Source organism: Ursus arctos, unplaced genomic scaffold, assembly GCF_023065955.2.
Source record: "Ursus arctos isolate Adak ecotype North America unplaced genomic scaffold, UrsArc2.0 scaffold_13, whole genome shotgun sequence".
NCBI lineage: Eukaryota > Metazoa > Chordata > Mammalia > Carnivora > Ursidae > Ursus > Ursus arctos.
Genome location: NW_026622797.1, coordinates 38,526,038 through 38,551,937, shown reverse-complemented (window position 1 = coordinate 38,551,937; position 25,900 = coordinate 38,526,038). Strand labels below are relative to the sequence as shown.

The 25,900-nt window shown below is 34.8% G+C and overlaps 1 protein-coding gene across 34 annotated transcripts in view; it reads right to left on the bottom strand.

Annotated features, from left to right (window-relative positions):
• The window catches only part of TRDN (triadin), a 362,517-nt gene that overhangs the window by 51,490 nt on the left and 285,127 nt on the right, over positions 1-25,900 (bottom strand). For 29 of the 34 annotated variants that reach the window (XM_057311074.1, XM_057311078.1, XM_057311076.1 and 26 more), the window contains one exon: positions 21,420-21,458. The exons of the other annotated variants lie outside the window; for them this stretch is intronic. In XM_057311074.1, coding sequence (XP_057167057.1) covers positions 21,420-21,458 — 39 coding nt within the window. The remainder of the gene's footprint in view (positions 1-21,419; positions 21,459-25,900) is intronic. 34 annotated transcript variants of the gene reach the window in all.

The following is a 25,900-nucleotide window of genomic DNA, read 5'->3' as shown; positions in this document are numbered from 1 at the left end:
ATAAGCAAGAATTGTAGTGCTTCTAAAGCTTAGCATGGTTCCTGACATACTGGAATTTATCAATAAATGTATATTGACTAAATTAAATGAATACCTACTATGCACATATTCTCTACCAGCAACTGAGTGCTGTACTGGAAGCCTCTCATCAGAAGCCTGCTGGGGTACATGCCTCACTATAAGACAATGAGACCATTGCTGCTGTCAGGTTAGAGGCTGACTTAGGGAAGGACCAGTATTGTACTCCAAATGGGTAAATTAGCTTAAGGGAACAAAGTTATACTTTCTAGCAAAGATAACTTAAACTCAAAAAAAAAGGGGGGGGGGGAACCAGATATAACCAAATGTTCAGTCCCTAAAGTCCTAATAAATGGAATTACTAACTTTAAGTCACACCTCATTTGATTAACTTGTTACTTCTAACTAATTGAGGTGAATGCAGTAAAGGCTATTTACTGGTAATCCTATTAAATATTGTATGGGATGTGGATAATAAATCTTATATTATTCATGCAATGATTAGGTAACAGTTCCAATTGCTCCTGATAACCAACTCTAGGTCATGACCCTAGAACTATGTCATTTTCAGGAGTCACATATGTTTCCTACAATGAAGAACAAGTATGCCTTGCTCAATGGGTATCAGTTCTTTAAGATACAGGTAAAAACAAAAAAAAATAAAGAAAAGAGAGCAATATACATCCCTGTGTTATGCCACTGGATATTATATTTTCTGATATATCTAATCATTTGATCAGAAATAAGTTATTTCTGACGTGGTAATATATTATTATCTAATATACCAATGAATTATTTGTACAGATTTTTCACTCTCAATGAAATATTAACAGTCAGGTTTTATGTATGCATCAATAGCCAAAGGTCTATATTGAGCATAGATCTATATAGCTTAGTGTAATAACAATTCTGGCCCAAGAAATTGTTAATGTGAGTAATATCAATAAAGGCTTTTAAATAATCTGCTTTATAACAAATTTCTCTCTTAGTTGATTGTTTAACATTGATCAATAATGAAATAATTTCATTTAATAATCTTCCTTTTTTTTTAAAAAAAAGATTTTATTTATTTATTTATTTGACAGAGGGGGAGAGAGAGAGAGGGAGAGAGCATAAGCTGGGGGAGTGGCAGGCAGAGGGAGAGGGACAAGCAGGCTCCCAGCCAAGCAGGGAGCCCAATGAGGGGCTCAATTCCAGGACCCTTGGGATCATTACCTTAGCCAAAGGCAGACGCTTAACCGACTGAGCCACCCAGGCACCCATTTAATGATCTAATTCACACATCCAAAAATACCTTTAACATATCTTAAACATATAGTTATCAAATTACTATCTTATTTCATTAATGAAGTAATTTTTTCTGTGTACTATGTTTATCTTAAACTCTCTAACCATCTCTACAATATGTTAGATATATAACAAAACCAATCAAAAGTATCCTAAAGCCTACTCATTTTGAGGTCATTTAGATTTTAATTTCAAAACTAAGAAAAATAAAATTCACAAGCAGTAGGAAACTGAACTTTTGTGAATTTATTCAAAAAATTCATGATTTGATTAATATCACACAAACTGCCTCATTATTGGATCTAATGAGCAAATTAGTTCCCTCCATATGGATTTATTATACTTTAATTTAGTCAAGACAATTCAGATGAATATCATAACATTTGAATTTTGTAAAATGCTTAAATGTAGCATTATTTTAGACATACAATATTTCTGAAGATCTTGGAAAATTTTTACTTAAATAATCTAATACAGTATCATTAAATAAGACCATTAAATTTCAATATAAGGTAAGAATCTGATATAAAACCAGTAGGAACTTATAAATTTTACAACATATAATGTGAGAATTTTAAAATTGGAGGGATCTTAGAAATCATTTCAAACACTTTCTTGTTTTCCCAAATAAACACATGAAGCTTCATAAACTATCCAGGGTATATGTGTGTTATGTTTCTGTGCATTTTCCCTCTGAGGTATCCTTGTCAGTTTAGGTCCTAGAGGAGTGGTTCCCAAACTGGGGTTCCTGGAGCAGCAGCAGCAGCACTTGGGAACTTGTTAGAAATACAAATTCTTGGGCTTTATCCCACATGTACTGAATCAGAAACTTTGGGGGTGGGGCCCAGGAATTTGTCTTTTAACAGTTTTTCTCGGGTGATTTTAATGACCACTTAAGTGTGAGAACCATTGTCCTACAGGGATAAAATAAACATTTGCCAAGTTAGAGTGCATATGAGACTGATTTTTTTTTTTTTTTTGAGAGAGAGAGACCGTGAGGATGCTCACATGCATATGTGCATGGTGGGGGAGGGGCAAAGGGCAAGGGAGAGAGAGAATCTCAAGCAGATTTCCCGCTGAGCCCCGAGCCCCACATGGGGCTTGATCTCAATCCTGAGATCATGAACTGAGCCAAAATCAAGTCGACCGCTTAACCAACTGAGCCACCCAGGGGCCTGGAGGCTGATTTTTTAATGACTTGTAATAATCAGTGGATACAAAGCACAGAAGGAATAGTGCTAAGAAGTCTTGATAGTTAAATCTCACCACTAAAATCTAAATGTTTTCCAGCGTTATTGAGATATAATTGATATACTACATACGTAAGTTTAAGGTGTACAACTTGAGAAGGATTTTCATTAAATCTTCTTTAAATGTTTGGTAGAATTTATCAGTGAAACCTATCTGATCCTGGGCTTTTCTTGGGAGGTTTTTGATTATTGATTCAACCTCGTTATTGTTCTGTTCAGATTCTCTATTTCTTCATGATTCAGCTTTGGTGGTTGTATGCATGTAGGTATTTATCTGCTTTTCCTAGGTTGTTCAATTTTTTGACATATAATTGTTCATAGTAGTCTTATAAGATTCTTTGTATTTCTGTGGTATCAGAATAATGTCTGCTCTTTCATTTATAATTTTATTTATTTGGGTCCTCTCCCTTTTTTCTTAGGAAAGATTTGTCAATTTTGTTTACCTTTTCAAAGAACCAACTCTTGGGTTTGTTCATTTCTTTTCTATTGTTTTCCTATTCTCTATTTCATTTATTTCTGCTCTAAACTTCATTACGTCCTTCCTTCTAGTAACTTTGGGCTTAGTTTATCCCTCTATTTCTAGTTGGAGGTTAAAGTTAGGTTGTTTACTTGTGACCCTTCTTTTTTCTTAATGTAGGTGTTTATGTCTATAAACGTCCCTCCTAGAACTGCTTTTGCTGCATCCCACACATTTTGGTACAAGTGTTGTGTTTCCCCTCATATGAACTTCCAGTTCATTTGTTTCAAGATTTTTTTTTAATTTCCTTTTTGATTTCTTCTTTGATCCATTGAAGAGTGTGTTGTTTAATTCCACACATCAGTGAATATTCCAGTTTTCCTCCTGTTGTTGCTTTCTAGTTTCATACCATTGTGATTGGAAAAGATACTTGGTATGATTTCAATCTTCTTACATTTGCTAAGTCTTGTTTTTTGACCTAACCTGACCTATCATGGAGAATGAACTTGAGAAGATTGTGTAATCTGCTGCTGTTGAGTGGAATGTGTTCTGTATGTCTGTTAGGTGTATTTGGTTATGATAGATTCTACATTCAATGTCTTCTTATTGTTTTTCTCTCATGATGATCTATTCATTGTTGAAAGTGGAATATTGAAGTCCTCTACTAGTATTGCATTGTTGTCTATTTTTCCTTTCAGTTCTTTTAATATTTGTTTAATATATTTAGTTGCGCCGCCTATGCTGGATGCATTCATGTTTGCAATTGTTTTATTCCCTTTTCAGAAATGACACCTTTATCATTATATAATAGCTTTCTTGTCTTTCTTATAGCTTTTCTTAGTCTATTTTGCCTAAGCATACCTACCTTTGGTCTCTTTTGGTTTCCATTTGTTTGAAATATCTTTTTCCACTCCTACACTTTGAACTTATCTGTGTCCTTAATGTTGAAGTGAACCTCTAATGTTGGCAGGCAGCATAAAGCTGGGTTATGTTTGTTTGGGTTTTTTGGTTTTTTGTTTTTTGTTTTACCCATTCAGTTCCTCTATGCCTTTTGAATGACGAATATAATCCACCTTCATTTAAAGTAATTATTGATAGGTAAGGACTTAGAAATGCCATCTCTCTGCTTTCTGTCTTTTTTGTACTTCCTGTGTTCTTTCCTTTCTTGCTTGCTGCCACTCTTTGTGAATTGATGATTTTCTGTAGTGGTATGCTTTGATTCTCTTCTATTTATCTTCTCAGGTATTTCCTGTAGTGTTTTGCTTTGTGGTTACCATGCAGCTTCCATAAAATATCTTATAAATATAACAGTCTTTTTAAAAGTGATAACAGCTTGCTTGCAGTTGCATATAAAAACTCTACCTTTTTATTCCCCATCGCCGTATTTTATGAGGGTGGGCAGGCCTTGTGTTTGGGTCCATCGGGAATAGGCGGGTGCACGGATTTGTGGGCGGGGTTGCTGACTATGTGCCAGGGACCACTGGGTGAGCCTGGCATCTGGGTCTTAGGAGATGGCCCAGTGCTGGGACAGTTTGGGAGTCTGGTTTCACAGAAGCCAGCCTAGAGGCTGGGGCCATGTGAGCTGGCCTGGTCCTGGGGCAAGACAGGAGCCTAGGTCTTTGGGAGCCAGTCCAAAACCTGGGATGTTAAAAAGCCACCGGATGACTTGGTACTGAGGCAGGGCAGGAGATTGGGTTCACAGGAGCCCAGTTGGAGCTGGGGCTATTGGAGTTTGCCTGGTTTGGGATTAGGCTAGGAGTCTTGGTCCATGGGAGATTGCTTAGAGCCTGAGGTTGCAGGTGCCAACCTGGTGCTGGGGCAGGCTTAGATCCTGGGGTCTGTGGGAGTTGGCTGGTGCTGGGATGGGCCAGCAGCAGATTCATGGGAACCTGCTAGGAATCTTGTGTCATGGTTGCTGCCCTGAGGCTGTGTGAGCTGGTCAGTGCCAGGGTGGGCTGGGAGCCTAGTACCTTGGGAGCCACCTAGGACCTTGAGAGTCAGCCTGGTGCTGGCACAGGCCAATGCTGGGGTCTGTAGTGAAGCTGGGTGCTCCCTTCACTCTCATTCTTCCACAGGGAGGTGTCTCTTTCTGTGCTAAGCTGCCCAGGTATGGAAGAGGGGGTGGGGTACTACATTCCTCACCTGGAATCCTTAGGTCTTGTGGAAGTATTTTTGTGTATAGTTTACAAATTGATGTTTTGAGGAAGGAATGGACACTAGAAATTTCTATACTGCTGTCTTACGGTTATTTCCACATGTTCTTTAGTTCTTTTACATTCTCAATTTCATGATCTCATACATTCAGTTAAGAGACAATATTGCACCAGTTTAAAATCTGATGAAGCTTCATAGGAAAACACATCTGCAGATATCTGAATGAATAAAGTGCATATGTATATCTGTTTATACATGGTCTAAGCCTATATCTTCCCTAAGGTCCATATTTAGACAACAGAAAGTGTAAGGATAGTGTAGATTGTTTGTTGGAGGAGAATTCTATAAGGCAGTGGTTCTCAAACAATAGCATAACCTGGGAACTTATTAGAAATGTACATGCTGAACCCCACCCCTGACCTCCAGATTCATAAACTCTGGGGGAAAGCCCAGCCCTCCAGGTGTGTCAGACACATGGTGAAATTTGAAAGTCACTGTTTAATAACTATGATTACATTTGTTAATAGTATTCATTTAACAAAATCTATGGCTGTTTTTTTTTTTTGCAATTTTGAGTCCCAGCTAATTGTATATGTCATATTTCAGCAAATAAGGCTTAATTAGAGTCAAAGAGAAAGGTTTCAATCTACTGAGACATAAATGGATAAAGCTAAAAAGCAGAACATGTTTATGATGATTCCGGTGTGTCAACTTTTCAATATAGATGACAGTAATATTCTCTTCAGATGTTTGTGATTCTATAAAGGATGTGATATGAAATCAAATTCATATAATGCAAGAATTTTTTATTTTCACAAAGGAAAACAAATCATTGTAATTCTGGTTCTCATGGAGATAGTAACTGGCTCCATATCACAGAACATGTTTCAAAAAGTAAGAAGCAATATAACAGGTATATATATGCATATATTTGCTTATTTTATTTACAGGAATTTGTCTTCTTATATTTTTCTTCTTATATTCTTATCTTATATCTTATAGTCTTATATTTTTATTAGAGCTTTTATATTTTTTGTATTTTCTAAACTTGAATTTTATTAAAAACAAATGAAATTATCAATGTAATATTTCCCATTTCTACTTCTATTATGCATTGACTTAAAAAATGCTCATATTCAATGAATAAAAAAGGAAGTTAAAGGAAAAAATGAGTCAAAAATATTCTAAAATATTAGACACATGAATGATAGAAATCATAACAGTTTAAAATTACGTAAAAGAATAAATAGCATGTCTACATCTATTATATACTAAGGAAATTTTTAAAGTAACATCTAATGAAAAATAATAAAATCTTGACTTAGTATAATCAGAAACTATTAATGTGTAGTGTGCTGGGATAAGCAATAGGTAGAGGTCTTAAGGGTTGAGTTTGGTTCTCTAAAACACTCATTTGCTGTTGACATGGCCATTTAACTTGCTTGTTTTTTCATTTTTTACAAAAAGAAAAGAAATGGAGGAAGTTAAATTAGATGGTTTCTAAGATTTCATCCAGGTGAAGTGATATAATTATGTTAAATGTTAATTTAAATCTAAATAGTAAATCATTTCCAAAGGAGACACAATTTATAATCAACCTGAAAAGTTGCAGCATTAATTTCTTTCGGGCTTATTGCTCTTTAATAAATCTGTTTGCTCAATTCCTAATAGATTTTCTGCTGTTGGAAGCATGTATAAGTCTAAAGGCAGAAGAACAAACCTTGTTTCTAAGACCAGTGAGTCTGTTGCAGATATAATATATCTATTTACACAGCTATTTAGTACAGAGCAGAAACTGGCTCTGCTGTAGATTTAAATCTTAACCAGAAAGAACTATCAGACAGGCACTTTACCTTTTAAATTGACTTGAAGATTAATATCCCAACTTTGTAGCATATATATTGAATAAGCAAGCCATTTGGAGGAGGCAAGAAAATATCATAAGGACTTTTCTGGGATGCTTGAACCAGTTCAGAAACCTTATTACATTTTACTAGAAGCCATTATTGCTCAGCTACATGTTTTATGAGGTTTTATAATCTTTTAATTAACAAAATTAAAATGGAAGAAGTTTAAACGTTAATATATAAAATATATTATAAAACTCTAAAAGGAATTGCTGTTTGACTTGTATATGAATTTGAGTAAACATTCCTTTCTCTTCTTTTACCTGTGGACGTGTTTACACATAGAGGCAATCTTTTTTTATCAAATGTATTATATAAGGTTATTTGGTTGACAATACCATATTATCATTTATGCAACATTTACAAATATATTTTTAGAGATTTAATGTAAAATTATATGAAGATTAGCATCATATATGTAGTGGTATAAATCAGAAAAAGAAATTACAAATAATGCTTTGAAAAGTGACCTTTAATTTTCTCAAAGCCACTTGGTAAGCAAGAATTGCCTCTCACAATTGGAACTAAATTTCTGGAAGAATTTTTGGTTTACGTTAGGACCATTGACTGAAATGCAGTCTGGTGGTAAGAAGTAAAAATATTGTTCATGGTGTCCTTTCATTTTAAAAGCAGCAATATTTGGCAGTATATTGAGATACAGTTTATATAGTTCTTTAAGGCTTACCATATTATGATCTGTGGTAATATGGCCCCTAGATACATGAAGCCAGTGACATTCATATACAGAAATGACTTTTCCATCTTTATTGGCTTTGCATTGGGCTAAATTTTCTAGGTGCCAATTATTTTGCTAAATTTCTTGAGGCTGTACTACAATAAATTTCTATGGAAACTTTTTTGTTATTCAAGAAACTACCCTTGACCACTCTGTTCACAAGCCCTCCATTATCTTTTATTTTGCCTTAAACAAGCGGTGAGGGTATCTTGAGGTCCTACTCCTTGATGTTTAAAGGGATTTAAAATGATGTTAATTAAACTGTTCCTGGCAAATGTTTTGTTGGCACAATGATTAGGTGTGAGAGATGAGAGGAAGTTAATAGAGAACCAATGGAAAGAGGAAGTTAATCAGAACCATCACTTTGAAGTTTTTTTTATTTCTTGATAGGGAACTTAATATAACAGTGACAGCACACCATGATTATTCACTATTCAATCATTCATTTAGTAAGTGATCACCTAGCATTTAGTAAATGATAAGCACTTGTCTCCTAAGAATATTTAGCCTATAAGGCTCACTTATTAATTGAAAAACTGAATTCTCAGAGATGAATTTAATTCTGGAGACAGTCATAATAATTAGATTTGGCTGAAATGCCATGCTAGGTACCTCCCTTTAAGGGTATAGAAAGGATATCAATTCTGATATCATATATATACTTTGAACAGTTGGGAGAAAATAAAAGATATAAGGATAAATGGTTTTGCTCCACTATTGACTCACATATCACACTTTCTAAAGAAAAAACTTTTCCAAACACATTCCCTATATTGGTAAATGATATTACATTCCATCTACAGTTTCAATCAGGAGGCTGGAAATCATCCAACATTCTTCTCCATCCTTTGCTATCCCTATTCAGCTCTTAACAGAGCCCTGTTGATTCCATTTTCTAAATGTATCTTGAGTGTACTTCCACTTGTTTATTTCCTTCTCAGTTTCTGCCTGTATTAGAGACTCAACTATATCATTTTCCTTCCCCATCATATCACTCGATGTTTTTGCCTCTTCTTGCCTCTTTTCACCATACCATGCTCATTTGTCAAGTCTCAGATTAGCTGTTGTCTCCTTCTGGAAGCCTTTCCTGATCTCTTTTCAGGATGAGTTAGGTGCCCTTAATCTGTACTCTCAGCATCATATGAAAAACCATCATCTCTGTACTCTGTAATTATTTGCAATACTTTGTAATTATTTACTCATTTGTCTTCCACAAATAAATTGTGAAACTCACTAGGCAGGGACAGCAATGCAACTATCATCTTTGTATTCTTAGCGCTTGTGCATTGTTTCACAGTGTCAACAATAATTGTCTTTAATGAACAAGAGACAACTCTATATAAATGGAGGGTTACTCTATTGAGTAATGGATGCAACTAAACATACTCCCACTAATGACTCACTGAAGATGCTGCTAAAATATTTGAAAAGGACTTGCAAAAAAGAGAGAGTTCTTTTAACTCTGTGGCCCTTCACTGAAACATACCATCAGCAGAAATCTTCCGTTTTTTCTCTCTACAGAGGAGATTTTACAAATTTGTGTTGTAATCATCTTGCTTTGGGATATGTAAAAATAAAACATGTCAAAGTTTGTGTGTGGAATTTCTCATTAATGTTGGTTATGGTTATTTCACCTATGAAAAGGAGAAAATTATACCATGTTTAGGAGTGACTATTGAGTAGTTTTATATATAATATGTATTCCCGATCATTTTCAATTGATGAGCACCATCTGGCCCAAGCATGTTTTAATTATTAAGATTTACTAAACCATATTACCCTAAACCGCTCCATCACATCCTGATACTTTAAATGGGTCTTAGGAAAGAAATGAGACAATAAGAAATGAGCTCCCACCATGCTGAATCCCACCATGAGATTCAGTTCTTATTTTAAAAGTCAAGGCATTGGTTAAAGTATGGGGTGGGGATGGAGGGTTTGTGAGAAGGAAAGCTCAGTAAAATGTCTAAACCTTGATGGGCTTGTCTAAAGTTGTCAGGCATGATCCCAAAGAAACCATTATTTTTGCCATGTCTGTTATTGGTCACATCAATCTCAGTTCCTGAGCTTGAGAATATTTTGTTCTGAAACCAGAAATGTGAGAATAAAAGAAATGATAGTTAATATTATTTCTTTTTCTTCTTCTACACTCAAATAAATAGTACCATATTTCTTTCTTTCTCAACTTGTTTTGTGTTATTGAGAGCTAAATTTGAATAGCATATGAAAGAAAAGAAAAGACCCCTCATGTTTGTCCACAAGAGGCAACTGAAACATTTTCCCCTGGAATATGATTCAATTATTAAATATGAACCCTCCTTCAAGTGTCTCACAAGTGTGAAACACTTCATCACAGTCTTGAGGAATATTCCCTTGTGTGAATGTTGTGTTGATCCACTAAACTGAAAGACCAAAAAGAATATTTGATTTAAGAACATAGTTTTGAAAACCGGATGATATATTGTGTGTTACAAATAGTACATAAGCATGTTAAGTCATAGGAGAGAGAAAAAAAAAAGAGATTGAGATAGGCTCAAATAATCACTAAAGCTAGCATATTTTACAATAGCAAAGAAGATATAAACCAAACAATACATTAACATGAGGGAACTGGATCTTGTAAATTTTGCAATATTTTGTCAGAGTAACTTACAAATTAGCTTGGAAACAGAAACCTTTCTAACAGAATTGACTTCTTAACAGGCAAGTGTCTAAGAGCATTCTGAGTTTTTCTTTTAATTTAAAAGAGACAGACCATCATCTTCTGTGGCAAGTTACAAAGCCTTCTCTAGTGAATTGCTTTTTCCTCCCTGAAACATCTCGATTCGAGTCTCATTACCACCTTCCTCATTTAGTTTCTAGATTGGGTTGAAATTGAGAAGGAGGATTTTCAGTGACAATTTTATAAAAAGGGCAAAAAAGAGCATTTTTTGATTCCCATAAACTACAGAAGGAAGAAAATCATTTTGGGCAAAGGCTGAAAGCTAAAAATTGACTTTTGGAGGATTCTAAAGTATATACTGTTGAAGAAATCCGTGAAGAAGATGACATATCTAAATAGTGGCTAATAACTCTTTGTTTACACTAATGCATAAGTACAGTTTAGCAATTTTAAATGAAACTATCTTATTCTTTTTTTTTTCTCTCTTAATAGAGAGAACTTACCCAGGATCCACAGAGCATGTGTCATGTCCACTGAGAAAAACTGTACCTGGCATAGACTGATTCAGAAGCTACTAGTGGGACTATGCTTGATTGATTGAATTGACTAAGAAATATTACATCCCCAATCTCCAGAAGATAGAATTTTTTTAAAAATTCAAGATTGTAGTACTCAAGTCACCATTAGAAATAGAAAAAAAAAAAAAGAAAATTTTAGTATAGAAGTGGTTGATCAAAAGTTGAGCATGACAAAGGTTGTATCTTTTTTCCTACAGAACAAAAATTGCTTTCATTTTGGTAAGCCATATGGCCAATGATTGTGTCTCAGAAATTGAAAGACTGTACCACATTTTAATTTGGGAAAGTTGTTATCTCCTGTACTTTGGAGTCTAATTTAAGATAACATACTAAATATTTATTTTGTGCCCAGAACTATGCAAAACATTTTAAAAAAATATTTAAACATTTATAGTAAACCTTATAAGGTCAATTTGTCCATTTAACAAATTAGGAAACAGGCTTCCAGATCCATTTGACTATATAACTAAAACTCTTACTCATTTGTTCATTCAAAAGCATTCACTGAGCTCTTATTATGTGCCAGGAACTGTTTGAGGCAGAGGAAATACATGAAACAAATCAGCAATAAACCAGCCCTAAGGATGTAGAGTGTACTGCCCTGCTTTATTAGTAGTGTCATCTAGAATTGTTATCTAAGCATGACTTTAGGCTTATATTTCAAAATAGGAGTCCTATCACTTCAAATGTTGTTTTTTGTTTTTTTGTTGTTGTTCTCCACCTACCTCCCTCTCCTGTTCCCCTCTATCATCTTTATTATTCTGAGAATAGGATGTAACAGTATATTCGAGCTTCTACATTTGGCAGTAAACTGTATCAAGGATATGCTGGCAAGAGGAAGGTACAATACATTTTAGGTTACCTAGAAGTCAAAGAGGACAATTTGAGACATTGGAAGTCTTTTGTTCACTGCCTTAGAAATCAAGTTGAGTGTGTGAATGAGGTCATTGATACATTAAAAGAAGCCAGGTTCTTCTATGAAGTTTGTAACCCGGGGAAACATTTGATCTTTATATTAGCTTCCTTGCCCCTAACTTGGGCAAAATAACGGAACCTAAGTTACAAGATCATCATGAGATCAAATTATGTTATGTATGTATGTGAATAAATTAATTAATCGCTGCACCAATATTATTTTTTCATTTTCCAAGATTTGAATTAGAAGGCATTTAATAAATGTCCTTGAACTAACACAGTTAAAATCATTACCATTTTCTTGATTTATTGTTTCTTTTCAGTAATAAACCCTCTCAGCATATTATAATGACACATAACTGTTGACTACACAAAAAACATTAGTCTATGATAGAAATGGTGCTTGACTTGCTGTCTTATAGATTTACATGAGTCTGTAGGGATACTTATAAAGTATTTATCACCACTGTCACTTGCTGGTAACTACTCAATTTTTCATATTAGCATAATTTTAATACAATTTTTATCCTGTAAGAGAATGAGCACCCTTGCCCCCCAAAATTACATTAGAATTTTCTGTCTTTGAAATTTTGAGATAGCAATGTCTGGTTATAAATAAATTATACATGTTAGCATATCTTTATTGTTCTAATTGTGACATAACTGAACATTGTTTCCAGTCTTTCTCATTTTGTTTTTCTTTTCTTTTTAATACATGTTGTCACTCATTTTTTAAAAATTCTATTATCTTTGCTCTACTGCTTCCCCAAATCTTTTAAGTAAGTGTAAGACATAATTTCTCAGAGTGCATTCAGCTGAACACCGCTATTATATTACAGAAAAGATATCATGGTTGAATAAATTTGAAAAGTATGGGCAAAAAAAAGGCTCAGCTGGTTTCTTTACTATCAGAATTCCCTAATGTGTTCATATATATGATAAACTCTAAGGGCTTTTTCCGGACTTACTTAACCTCAAAATTCTTTCATGTACCAATAATTATAACTAGTCTTCTCTGCAAAACATTGCCAAACACAAGTGCAAGAAATAGCTTACTTATATTGCAGGACATCCTTCCACCCTTTATGGTTACGAAGAAAAACTTCACGACAATAACGTTATTGAATTATACTCTTAGCTGAAGTGTATAAAATTATATGGTTTTTAAGGAAGAAGGACTTAGTTCAAGGTTTTAAAATTAAAAGTGGTACTACATGAACCACTGTGGTAATATTACACAAGTAAACAAGTAACAAATGTGAAGATCTATATTGGAAAGGAAATGTTTTGATCTCCATGGTAGATAATTAAACAAAATGAGATACTTTAAGGTGTTATATACACAAATTCTTATCTCTCAGGTCTTCAACAATTGAATGAGTGTATGCCTAAGTTTTTAGCATTTGCTCCATGCATTATTGAGTTTTACTGACACTGTAACCCTGTAAAGTTCTAAAGATGGTTACTGCTATGTCTCTGATAGATTAGGAAGCATTTAGAACAACAGTTTCTCTGATGTCACATCTTCCTCTCTTTTTACTTTACCATGCTGTTCTCCTAAGTAATACATACTTTCCCCTTTTTCAGACAAGTTTTTAAAATAATAACCTATAATTTATCCAAAGTATGCAATGTATATTTTCTGGCCCCAATTACTGGCCTCCAACTAAATGCCTCAAACTATAGTAATTTGGTTTTCCTCTTACTTAGTTCCACCAAAACTGCTTGTAAGATCATCAGTGACTTTATATCGTACATTCTAACGAATGTTTTTGTCTTTATCTTACTGTAAATTTCTGTTACATTTGACACTTTGACAGCTTCCTCCGTCTAAAAATTCTTTCCCCCTCTGAGACAATAACTTGAGCTTCTAACAGAATTCCTTCCTTTTTTTTTTTTTTTTTTAACTCCTTCAAGGTCTTCTTCTCTATCGACTCAACTCCTTACAATATTAGTGTTCTTGGTTTGTTTCCTTGGTCCTTGGTCTTTCTTCCTCACTTTCCTTGGTAGATGATAATTCTCATTGTTCAGCCAGCACAACTTTGCCAGGACTTTCCATATCCACTACCATATTTTCTCCCCAGGTACCTGATAATCATACCTAACTGCATATCCCACAGGTACCTCTAATTCAACATTTCTTTCCCCCAAGGCTACCCTGACTAGATTATAAACTCTAGGAGGACAGGAACTTGACTATGTTTACCAGTACAACACAACACAACCTGACTGTGTTTACGTTTGTGCTTTACCATATTGCCTAGCATATAGTAACTGCTCAACAAAAATTTTGTATAAGAAATACGTCAAAAATTTACATACTATATGTAGTTTCCTTTTTTTAAAATCTGCCACTTCTTTTGGAAATTCCAACCACAGTAAATGACATTACTGTCCAGTTACTATTCCAAGATAGAAACCTGGGAGTTATCCTGAATTTTTCTCATCCCCCACCCTAAATAATGGCAATTTTACTTTAAATGCTTCTATAATAGCTCTCCTCTTCTCCTTCCTACTAATGCTCTATCACGATCTTTTTAATAACTTTAGAGGTGTCAGTGCAAGATCTCATCACCCAGAAAACTGATTTCCTGAAACTATTGGCATCCTCTTTATCTTTAATTTCTGTGATTATTCAGAATCAGCTATTTGAAATTCTGCTTTAGGCTGTACCTCATTTTGCTTAAAGACTTTTAATTGTTCCCACCCAATTTTCTTTAAGAAAAAGGACACAACCCTTACTAGGGCAGCACGGTTTTCTGCTGCTGTTGCTCTTAAGCCTTACCTACTCCTGCTCTCCACTCACACTTTGTCCTGAAGTGAAGGTGAAATCTTTGTAGTTCTCAGTGCTCCCGACTGTTGTCCATCTAGTTGAGGCTTATGCGAATCTGTCTGTCTGGGCTGCCCTGCCCAGGCTTTCTTCACCTGGCTTATCTTTACCCACCTTCTGAGACTATTCATATATCCTCTCCTTTGGGAATATTTCCCTGAACCAATAGGCTGGAGAAATGCAACTTTCCACTGTATTCAGAAAGCACACTCTGCACAACTTTTTCCTGCTTGTTTGTTTGATTTTATATATTTATTTTTGATACTATTAGCTCTTTATTTAATGATCTCTGCCTTGGTATGAAATATTTCTAGAGAATGTATGTTATTCATCTTTATATCCTCAAAATCTAGCACACTTTCAAATACAAGATAGAAATTCAATAAGTATTTATTGAACTAAACTAAGACTTTGATCCTACCATAACTTAGTTTAGTTAATTAAATTGAGATTTAATTATTTCTGCAATTTATAGGAGCCCTGCATATGCTTTCTGGTTAACTTGAAGATGTATATACTATTTAAGTGGTGTGTGGGGTGGTTGGGAGGAGAAAGAGATGGAGAAAGAAAAGAGAGAGAAATACGTTTTCTCTTCTCAAAAGATCCAGTTAATAAGGTATATATGAATGTATATACACTTTTGTAGGACCACTATAGTAATTTTTAGATAGTTATTGCTATACATTAGTTTATATGATGACAGACATAAATTGAATAGAGTAACCAATTAGAAGCAAGTTCTTTGAGTGTTATGAGCCAAAGATACTTTGATGACTGATAGGTATGAAGACATACTGCTTTTCTTTGGCTAAATAATTCACCTATTGTGTCAATCTTAGCCAGTTGGTAAAATATACAGACAGCTTATTCTTGACATATATTCTGCTAACAAAATACAGCTTTATTTATTCCTTTTAAGCTCAAATAAATGCATAGATATGTCCAGTTTATCTTATGTGCTTATGCTGTGTCAGAAGAAAGAAATAGCTGTTTCCTCAATCATTTCTTGGATGACCAAAGCCCAGAAATCACACATCAAGTGAGACAGCAGCTGGTCAATGTCAACCAGTGCCCAGTAAGTGTGAGGACCTCACGGCCAGTCAGACAGCAACCATCCAAAAATATAACTCCATTCCAAAATAGCCAATTTTTTGGTATGAGAGAAGCTTAATGTTTTTCTTCCCTGGAGACAATGGCAGCAATAGCTGTCTATGAAATCTGTAATAGTACATCTCAAATTTTAATGTACATACTAGTGATTTTGTTAAAATCCAAATTCTTACTCAGCAGTTATTGATAAGACCCAAGAGTATATATTTCTAACAAGCAAGCAGGCGATGCTGCTGTTGTTTTGACGCTCACACTTGCAACAGCAAGGGCATAGATGATAAACTCGTATTTTACTGTTTTCATAGATTCAAAAGTACCTTCACATATATTATATCACACGAGTCTCACAATAAGTCTGTTAGGTTGGCATGAGGTGCATTGGTGGTGGTAACTCTATTTTAAAGGTGAAGAAAAAGAGATTCAGCACTTAAGAGATTTGTTGTCAATCACGCCACATCTATTGTCTTAGAGCGCCTCTTTCTAGACCGTCCTTCCACCGTTAGTCTTTTACGTTTAAAAAACTGCCTCTACATGTCCTATATCACAAACCAAGACGTATGTCAAAAATATATTTTTAAAAATATGAACCAATGCCTTTCTTTCCCTAAAGATGATTTTGTCAACATGTGGTGGCTATGGTGGCTTTTGAATGATTTCCTGTTTCAGAAATTAGAGAAGACTAAACAGTTCCCAGCAGAGATAAGATCGGAGCTTAGATACAAAGTTAGAAGAAACCCCTTCAATAATTATGGATACCACACCATATGGTAGAGGAAAACGTATGTAAACAGACCAAGGCTGGGGAACTCACGGTATGTGTTTATAGACAGAATGGTGGCGGGTGGGAAAGTAAGCTGCCAAGATTGGAGGCAAGGTTTATAGGTAAGATGTTTTTAACCTGGACCTGAAGTGAAGGAAAAATATTCAAAGACAATTTTGGATAAACAAAATTCTGCAGATCTGGTCATCTTAAAATGTCTGCGTGGGTGCAGGTGGAGCAGTGGTAGTGGTGAGTAGACAAAAGGAGGAAATATGTGAGGGCAGTAAAATGTAGTGGCAGAGAATCTAGCTCTGTTCCCTGAAGATACTCATTTAGAAAAGATAACTAGCACAGGTGTGTGTTGTTGGGCCTGTCTGTGAAGAGGAGATGGAAATAAGAGGATTAAGTCACGGTTTGTTTATTCAGGCAAGAGATGACGAGAACTAAAACTATGGTCTTACCAGGAAAGAAAACAAAGGGGGGAGCACGCATTTGGGAGATACGTAACTTGATACCTAATTGGACACTGGGTTCTGAAAGACAAGAAGCTGCAAATGACTCAGAAGTTTAAGTCAATGTAACTGAATGGTGACACATGAGTTCCATTTCTTGAGATAAGGAACAACAGTAACAACAAAAAGACAATGGAGACGCTGTTGAGTTCAATCTTAAACAAAGTGACATGTAGGCAGAATAACCCAGTGGAAATGTTTGTTAGACAGTTAGAAATTCAGCTATAGGACTCCGAAGAGTTTGTTTATGAATATTAATATTCTTGATAAGTAAGAAAAATAATTTATTGCTTATTACTTATGCAAGCCTTTTTTGTTTTTAATTATATTGCTACTTATAATTAATATCCATTGCTTCCCTAAAAGAACACTTAGCTATTCTCCAATTACCTAATGAAATGCATGTCCCATTTGCCTTCATTTTCTTTGGCAGGTAAAAAACAAAGGAATTTCTTGACTAATAATATGCAATGTCAAAAATAAATCATTATAAATGTTGCTCCAGTATTTAAAAATGTAGTCATTTTTTGTTGTTGTTTTATTTTTAACAGTGTGGGTCAAATGGTTTAGTTTTTCCAAAGAAAGTTTTTTTGTTTTGTTTTTGGGGGTTTTTTTGGGTACAAGAGACAGTAAACATGGTCAAATATTGCGTAGGAGTCACTATAATATGAAGCAAGAAAACCATCCCCTGGTTTGGGCAACAAACATATTAATGGTCACCTTCACAGAGAGATTTTAGGAGAAAAGATCATTCTGTAGGAGTGTCCTCCTTCATGTACGCTCAACTTTAATTTCATCTCCCCTTTCATTTTTCCCTCAAAGCTCAGGGGCATTTTGTTCTTCCTCATAATTAAGCTAATTCCTTCCACCTGTAATATCCCAACATCTCTCAAATCTGGGACAGTTCTCTCCTAATCAGTATCTCCCTCTGGATTTCTTGCTCCTCCTCTCCCTGGAATATTCCGCCTGATTATCACCAACATGAGAACAAAAACAAGTTTCATCGATTCTACCTGCTGAAATAAAATATTTTGCCTCCCTTTAACAACAAAATCTTGGAAAAAGTAGTTTGTGCTCTGCCTCTGCTTACTGATAAGTCCCTTTGTTAATTCCTATAAACTGTTTCTACCTCCACCAGTCTACCGAAAATGCTCCCCCAAAGGTCATAAAATGACAGGTTTTTGTCAAATATAATGGCTTTTTCTCAGTCATCATGTCTCATGACCTTTCTGAGATGTCATACTGCTGAATTTTCCATGTGTTCTTGAAGGGGTCCTGCTTTGGGATGCTGAGACACTGTATTTCTGGGTCTTCCAGGTAACCCAATTTTACTTTTCCAAGAAGCTGTCTTTCATTCCCTTCATTCCCCTCTCTGTATTTTTTCTGGAACAACTCCTTTTCTCCTTTGCCTCTGAACTCTAAACTTCTAAACTCATGTATATCAAACCCAGTCTGAGGATCCCAAGTGAATGCTCCCAATTTCCAAGGGTTGCTAGGACATCTCTGCGTAGATATCCCACTAGCATCCACCCACCTGCGCTGCCTTTGCAACCTCTACGTTTGATCACCTTCTCATCCTTTCATGCTTGAGACCTTGGAGTCTGGTAGAGCTACAGTCATCAGTGCCTGTTCTTTTCCTATGAAACAGCTTGACAGTTACAAAAGCAGCAATAGCGCAGTACAGACAGTATGACTGCTCTTAAAGTGTTTGATTTCATGTAACTGAAAGAATATACAACAAGATGCTATTAGTATTTTCAGTGGGTTGCTAGGTTCCATGCTTTTTAAAAACTTAATTCCTAATAATTTCACACTGTAGTCATGGCTATAAATAATCTTGAAAATAAACAAAATTCACTTCCTCGTTGCTTCTTCTCTGTACCAATTTCTCCCATCTTTATTTATGATTTACTTTTATTTTTACTTTTACTTATTTTCTCCCATCTTTAATACTTAGATCACTGCAAAACACTCTTGAGTCAAATCTCTGATCGAAAATTCTTTCTATAGGATTTCACCCCACACACCATTATATGCCTTATGATATTACTTTCTTCTGATTCACATTCTAAGAATCCAAACTTTTCACTTTGGCCTCCTAATGCTCCCCCTCTGGATATCCAGAACCACTCTCCTTTGGCTACGTACCACGGCTGCAGTGTTGCCATCTTCTGCTCCTCATTCGGTGCCTAGCATCTGCTTTGGTCCTTGGTCCTCTCTTTGCAGCCCCCTGCTCACAGCACACTCATCCTGCCCCTAAGCTAACTCCTAGGCAGAGCTGCCACTTACTGAAGCTGAACCAAATGGCAAGCATCAAATTGATTTCCTTTAACGACTCTGCTGGCTTGTTCTGATGATCTTCATTTGATAGATAAAGAAATTGATGCTCAGAAATGTAAAGTAATTTAAGGAAAGTCACACCCCTAGCAAATGGCAAAGAGTCAAATTCATGTCTTTCTACTATAAAGCTAGCGCTGCTTCCACCATGCTGCATAATCATCCCTCTGTCTCAGCTGCTCTTGCATATTCCTAAAATCCTAGCTGAAATCCATCATCTCCCTGAGGTTTTCCCTGATTGATAAGACCACAGGGTGGCTCCTCCCTCGAGACTTCCAGAGCACTCACCACTAACATAATTGTCTTGTAGCCATCATTTGATAGCTCATGTCTATGTCCTTGTTTATACTCTCTTGGGACGGAAACAATATCTTATCACTTGTTTGTAAGTTTTGCATCACCAAGCACAATCCTGAACATATGGCAGTGATATTTAGCATAATATATGTTTTCAATAAATTGTTGATTGATTATATAACATATGCCATTAATGCTGATTTCTCTTTCCTTTTAGGAAGTTAAAAATAAATATAACATAAAAATAGACATAAATATTTAATGCAAACTAATAATAGGAAATTTATAGTGCATATTACTTTTCCCATTACATACCAACAGTAAAATAAAGCATCAAATACAGTGTTATGCTTACAAGAAGGAGTAATGTCATGTACCTTTTATTTGATCAGCATCTTTCACTGACACCAGTAAGAGTGCTAACAACAATAGAGCAATTTTTATATGTAGTTTCTCATTTTCTGTCAATATATCTAAAGCTCAGTTATAAGTTTTGATGCTAAGACTCACTATATCATATCTCTATTATTCATTTTTCTCACTGTGTAAAATTGGTCACTTTTTCCCATTTATCTTCCAGAGAATGCAGGCTTTCGGATTTTATAAAGTCACTCAAAACAGCTATGCTTTTTCACTAAAAAAACAATGAATTCCTTCTGCTACGTTAACAGTACTTTCAAAAGGAGTGACAATAATTCAAGTTATGATTTAATATATATATAGAAAGGTAAAACAAGTATTACTTACATATAGGTTAAGCTTGGTAAAAATGAGTATATACAAATATTTTAAGACCAATGATATGTATGTCTGTGTGTACACAGAACTTTCATTGTATGGGGAGGTAGAGGTATAAATTTCTTTTGCATATGTAGAGATAGACATATAAATATCTTCATATAGATAGAAAATATTTGGGATAGGGTTACCCCTGGGAAGATTGTCATTACTAATTGGAATTTTTAGTTTTATTTTTCTGCACTGTATTCTATGATGTTTCTTCTCCTAACTGTTAACACCTGTCTTAAGACTGCCCAGCTAATCTCTTGTCTTCCTCCTTCACAGAACCTGTTTTCAGAAATTCTATTTTCAGAGTATTCCAATTTTCAAATCAATGACCAAGAAGGCAATGGATTACCATTTCAAAGAATATTTAGTTAGTGGGAAAGAAAGTGGTTGGATCTTTAGGTTGACTCATATGAAACCACTGCTTCTGAGGTAAAAAAAATGGTTGGATATAGGTGATTTCATAAGGTTCAATCGATATAAGAATAAGTTTCAGGCATTTGTCATGATCTGGCTGAAGCCAGATTGTCCCCTTAGCACTTTGTAAACAGTGCTCAATTGCCCATTAGACGAATAAGGACCAGCATATGCTAATAGTGCCAGTGCTTTGATGACCTTATCCAGAAAACATAAAATCGATTTTAACTTTAACATAACTTCAAGTTTATTGCTTATTACATTTAAAATATATGGGATGGGTGCATCCATATCTTTTCAATGTTTTGAGCATCTCAAAGCCCTACCCATCCCTGATTATAATACTAGCCTTGTTCGTAACAAACAGAACATTTACTTATGTGTAAATCTTAAAAAGCGTCCTTACCTGCTTTGGGCATCTTTTCATCTTTTTTAATTTCAGATTCTGGAGTAAAACATATACATACACACATACAAACAAGGGGAAAAAATCAGCATTTGAAAAAAACTATATGAATCAGTTTTAATAGATTTTTCTCATCTGTTCTCAACTTCAATTATAGTTACATACTTTTATCAATATGCAATGAAATGTGTGTTCTTAGTAAATTATAAAGTAACTTAAGCAAAAGGACTTTATTTTAAAATCCAGTTTGCTAAAAAGTTTCATACTAAACATACTAAGTAATTTGGCATCTTGTCTTTAATAAGTGCCCATTTCTTATGATTCAGAATCTCTCTAAGTAATACAAATAAAAAATTAATAAAAAACCGTTTGGGGGAAAAGTGTGGTAATTTTTCCTAATTTAACCAATTCAAGCCATTTAAGATTTCTGACTACATACGCTCAATTCCTGGAGCGCCACCTGGTGGTTAATTTAATAATTTCAAATTGGTATAATTCCTGTTTTTATGAGTATTTGTTATCTGTTTTATAAGATAAATTAAATTGACTTAAGCTTAGTATAATAATATAAAACTTTATCAGAATTAAGTATTTTGATTTCTTATTGTCCTAGGAAATGACTTTTGTCTAGAAACTGCATTCCAACTTACTATCAGTATAGGATAAATACATAGTTTTATAAACTATCCAAGTAATATTCATGATATCATCCCAACCAAGGTAATAGTTGACTATATTTTTATGTTTCCCAGTTTTTACTCTTGTTTAAACAATTTTGTCTAGGCCTTATAGTTCTCCTTTCTTGGCATAAAGTCTTGTTTTGATTAAGGTAAGGGTTCCAGTGTGTTACAAGTTTTCCTTCCAACAGCAGGAAAACTGATCTCGTAGTTGGGATACTTTTTAATTATAGTCTATGTTAACGGAGATAGTGCTACCTGGCTTTATTTGAGTTCCAGCCTAATAGAGTTTCATTTTCTGGAATTACAAAAACAAAAAACAAAAAAAAACCCTCATTTGTTTAACAGCAGAATTTTATATAGTGAGAGTTACATAGGCATTCACACCCTACTTCCTATAACACTTGAATGCATATCATGTAAAAAGTGATATCACTGCTATTATTGCACTTCAACACTCCCTAGCACATATTCCTCTCTTTTTAGTTAACACATTTGCTGAACTGCGCAGGGCACACACTATTTTAATACTTCCCATGTGCCTTAATGTTATATAAAATTTTGTTACATAATTTTTTACTTAATTTTTATTTATTGTCTGTATCCCTTTTTAGATTTTAATTTCCATAAGAGCAATAACTGTGTCTTGTTCGCTACCCAAATATCAGCATTTGTTCACATATTTGACGTGTGGTATATGATCAATAAATATTGTGGGAAGAATGAGTAAATGAACAAAATGGTGACTATAGAAAGACCACATGCTCCGTCTGGTGCATCTGTAGTCCTAGAAGAAATTGATTCATCTCATGCTTCCAGAGCTAGAAACAAAATTTCAGTGTCCTATCTACTTGAAAGAGCTTTGCTTCCCACTCTACACATGGCTTTCTCCCCCTCAGTCACACTGTCATTGTAATCTTGAAATGGAATTATCTTAGTCTTAATGTTTGTCAAGAGATCTTCTGAAAAAAAAGATAAAAGTTGTTGAGAATATTTTTATGAGTACAATACAATCAGAACCAACTTTTATCGTGTACATAAAATTTTACAGGCACTCTTATGAACATGTGTTATCTATAACGCATGTGCCCGTGGACCCTCACACTATGATGGAACTATAGACTTCTGGTGTTCTGCAAACAGCGCTTACAGCGTGACCTCACACGGTATGAGTTCATGGGATGTGTAAAAAGAAGCTTTGGATCAGATAATCTGGCTTTAAGAGCAAGTGCACTTACTAAGTTTTGTGACCTTGGGTATTACTTAAAACCCTAAATCTCAATTTTGTCATTCCTACAATGGAGAAAATAATGTTGTAAAATTAATGAGAATTCTAAGTGATGTATAGCAAGATCTTAATTATTTTAGAATTATGCTCATAAACTTAAATTGCATGGTAATTTTCTTTTTTTTTTTCTTACAGAATCGGGTCTTTATCCTTGAAGATGCAAAGCAGGAACTGCTCTGTGAGATTATCATCAAAGGATTTTCTAAGGTGGGCATCACTTTCATTAGGGCTACTACTTGCTCATTCAGAGCTCAGTGCCATCATTTTGTAGGTGGTGTTACTACTGAAGGTCAAGACTTTAATTTTTGACTCACACGTGAATGCCTGTTCCTAGTCATATAAACATAATGTATATATTTATATTTAAGTTTAGTCAAAAGGCTTCTTTAAGAAGTTTCAGGATACTAAGGACAGTGGTTAGTGCTGGAGATTGGGATCTGGAGGCCAGAAAGAGGGAATGGGAATTTTTATTTTCATCCAAATTACTGCTTGAATTTTTTTTTTTTACCATTGACTATTATTGTATAATAATAAAATACCTGATTTTCATAAACATTTGTCACTTGAGCCCTTCATTTTGGGCTCCACATGCAAGCATTGTGGAGACATGCAAGCAAGAAATCACCACGCTGAGTTGCTGAGGCAGACGGCCTGTCATTTCATGTGCAGCACTGACTTTTCCAGGCTGTTGATTTCATTTATGAAATGTGAATTGCTGATGGGCCTGGGGAGGGGAGCTTCATTAATGATTTTTCAATGTCATCAGCACTATGCTCTCAAGTAAAGCAGGCCAACCAAAACTTCAGCATGTATGTGCTTGAGTCGGAGAAGGGCAGCAGTGGAGATCAACTGTGGTTAGGTGTCTCTGTTTTGTCTTCATGAAATTAAAAGAAAGAAATCTACACAATATATAAGTCCCCCAAATCAATGTTCTTTTAAGACTGTCTCTATTTTAAGGGTCCCAGGGTGGCTCAGTCAAGCATCTGACTCTTGGTTTCTGATCTCAGGGTCGAGGGATTCAGCCCCCCGTCGGGGTCCCCTCCTGAGCAGAGTCTGCTCGGGATTCTCTCTTTCCCTCTCTTTCTGCCCCTCCCCCTGCTCTCTCTTTTAAATAAATAAATAAATAAACAAACAAATAAATAAATAAATAAATGCCTATCTTAAATATTTTTTAAGGAAAAGCTGAATATCATTGATTTTTCTTTTTCAACTTTATTTTGTTATCATTTTCACATTTACTTTTCAATACATAGAGGCCTTATATGTAAAATAAACAGTAATAATAATAATTAGCCCTTGCAGCCAATAATACTTTCCTCATGGCATTCACTACATAAGTGTACTATATGCATTATTTATATTTTATTTATGTAATAATAAAGGTTCATGTGTTTATTTGCTCTCTAACCTCAGAATACAAATTTCATGCATCTTGAGATGAATTTTTATTTTCTCTGCTGAATCATCATGCCTAGATCAGTGCTTTCTAGAACAAGGATCAGTAAATATTTGTTGCACAAATGAAGAAATTATCTTATGTAATCCTCACATACCTCTCCTACGAGGAAAATACCACTATTAAACCCACTTTAAAGATAACAATACTGAGGCTTCATAATTTGTCTAAGTACATTTTCCCTACTATGGGGCAAAACCAGTCTTTGAATACTGATTTTTTCCTGACTCAAGAGCCTTAAGCATTCATAAGCAAATAGCTATAACTGCTATTACTACAGATAGAATGAAGAGCTTTTAAACATTTCATACAAAAAAACTATACGGTAAGCTACCTTCCACGTCTTATAGGTAGGTTGTATTTACCTAGGTTATATTACGTAGACAAATTACCAACAGAGTATTAGTATTATCATTGGCACAAACCACATAGTCACCGAAGTTTCTATTTTCTTCAGTCATTAAATCATGTTGTATAAATGAGTTTCCTAAATCTAGCTGGTTAAACTAAATAAATCAATCAAGCATTGATAGAAAATTGCTGTCTCATACGCTCCTGGAATAGTATCCATATTTAATAGCATGGGAAGTTTTACATTTAAAAGCAAGTCACCAAATCTATTTTTGCAAAATATACGAAGGGATTTCAGCAGTCAGTGGTTTGCAGGTTTAGGTCTGAAGGAGTCTGAAAAGCATGGTGGCTGATGACACGAGGCCTACCACCAGGCATAGCATCCCAAACGCACCTCAGGTGCCGGTGTGACCTGGGCAAGCCACTTGCAGTGCTTCAATGTTCACATCAATAAAAAAAAGATGTTGTAAAAATGAAACTGAACACGACATGTGAAGCATTTAGCACCGCTTGAGGTACAAAGCAAATAGGGCCCGCCAGTCTCTTTACTGATATTTTAAATTCTGTTTCTTATATTTTTCTACCATACTGTTAAATAAAATATATTTTAAATTAAAAAATTTTTAAATAAAAAAAATTAAGGTTTTATTAAATATCTAATTAAAAAGTGACATTCATAAATTTATTCTAAGCCCACGATTTTCACATT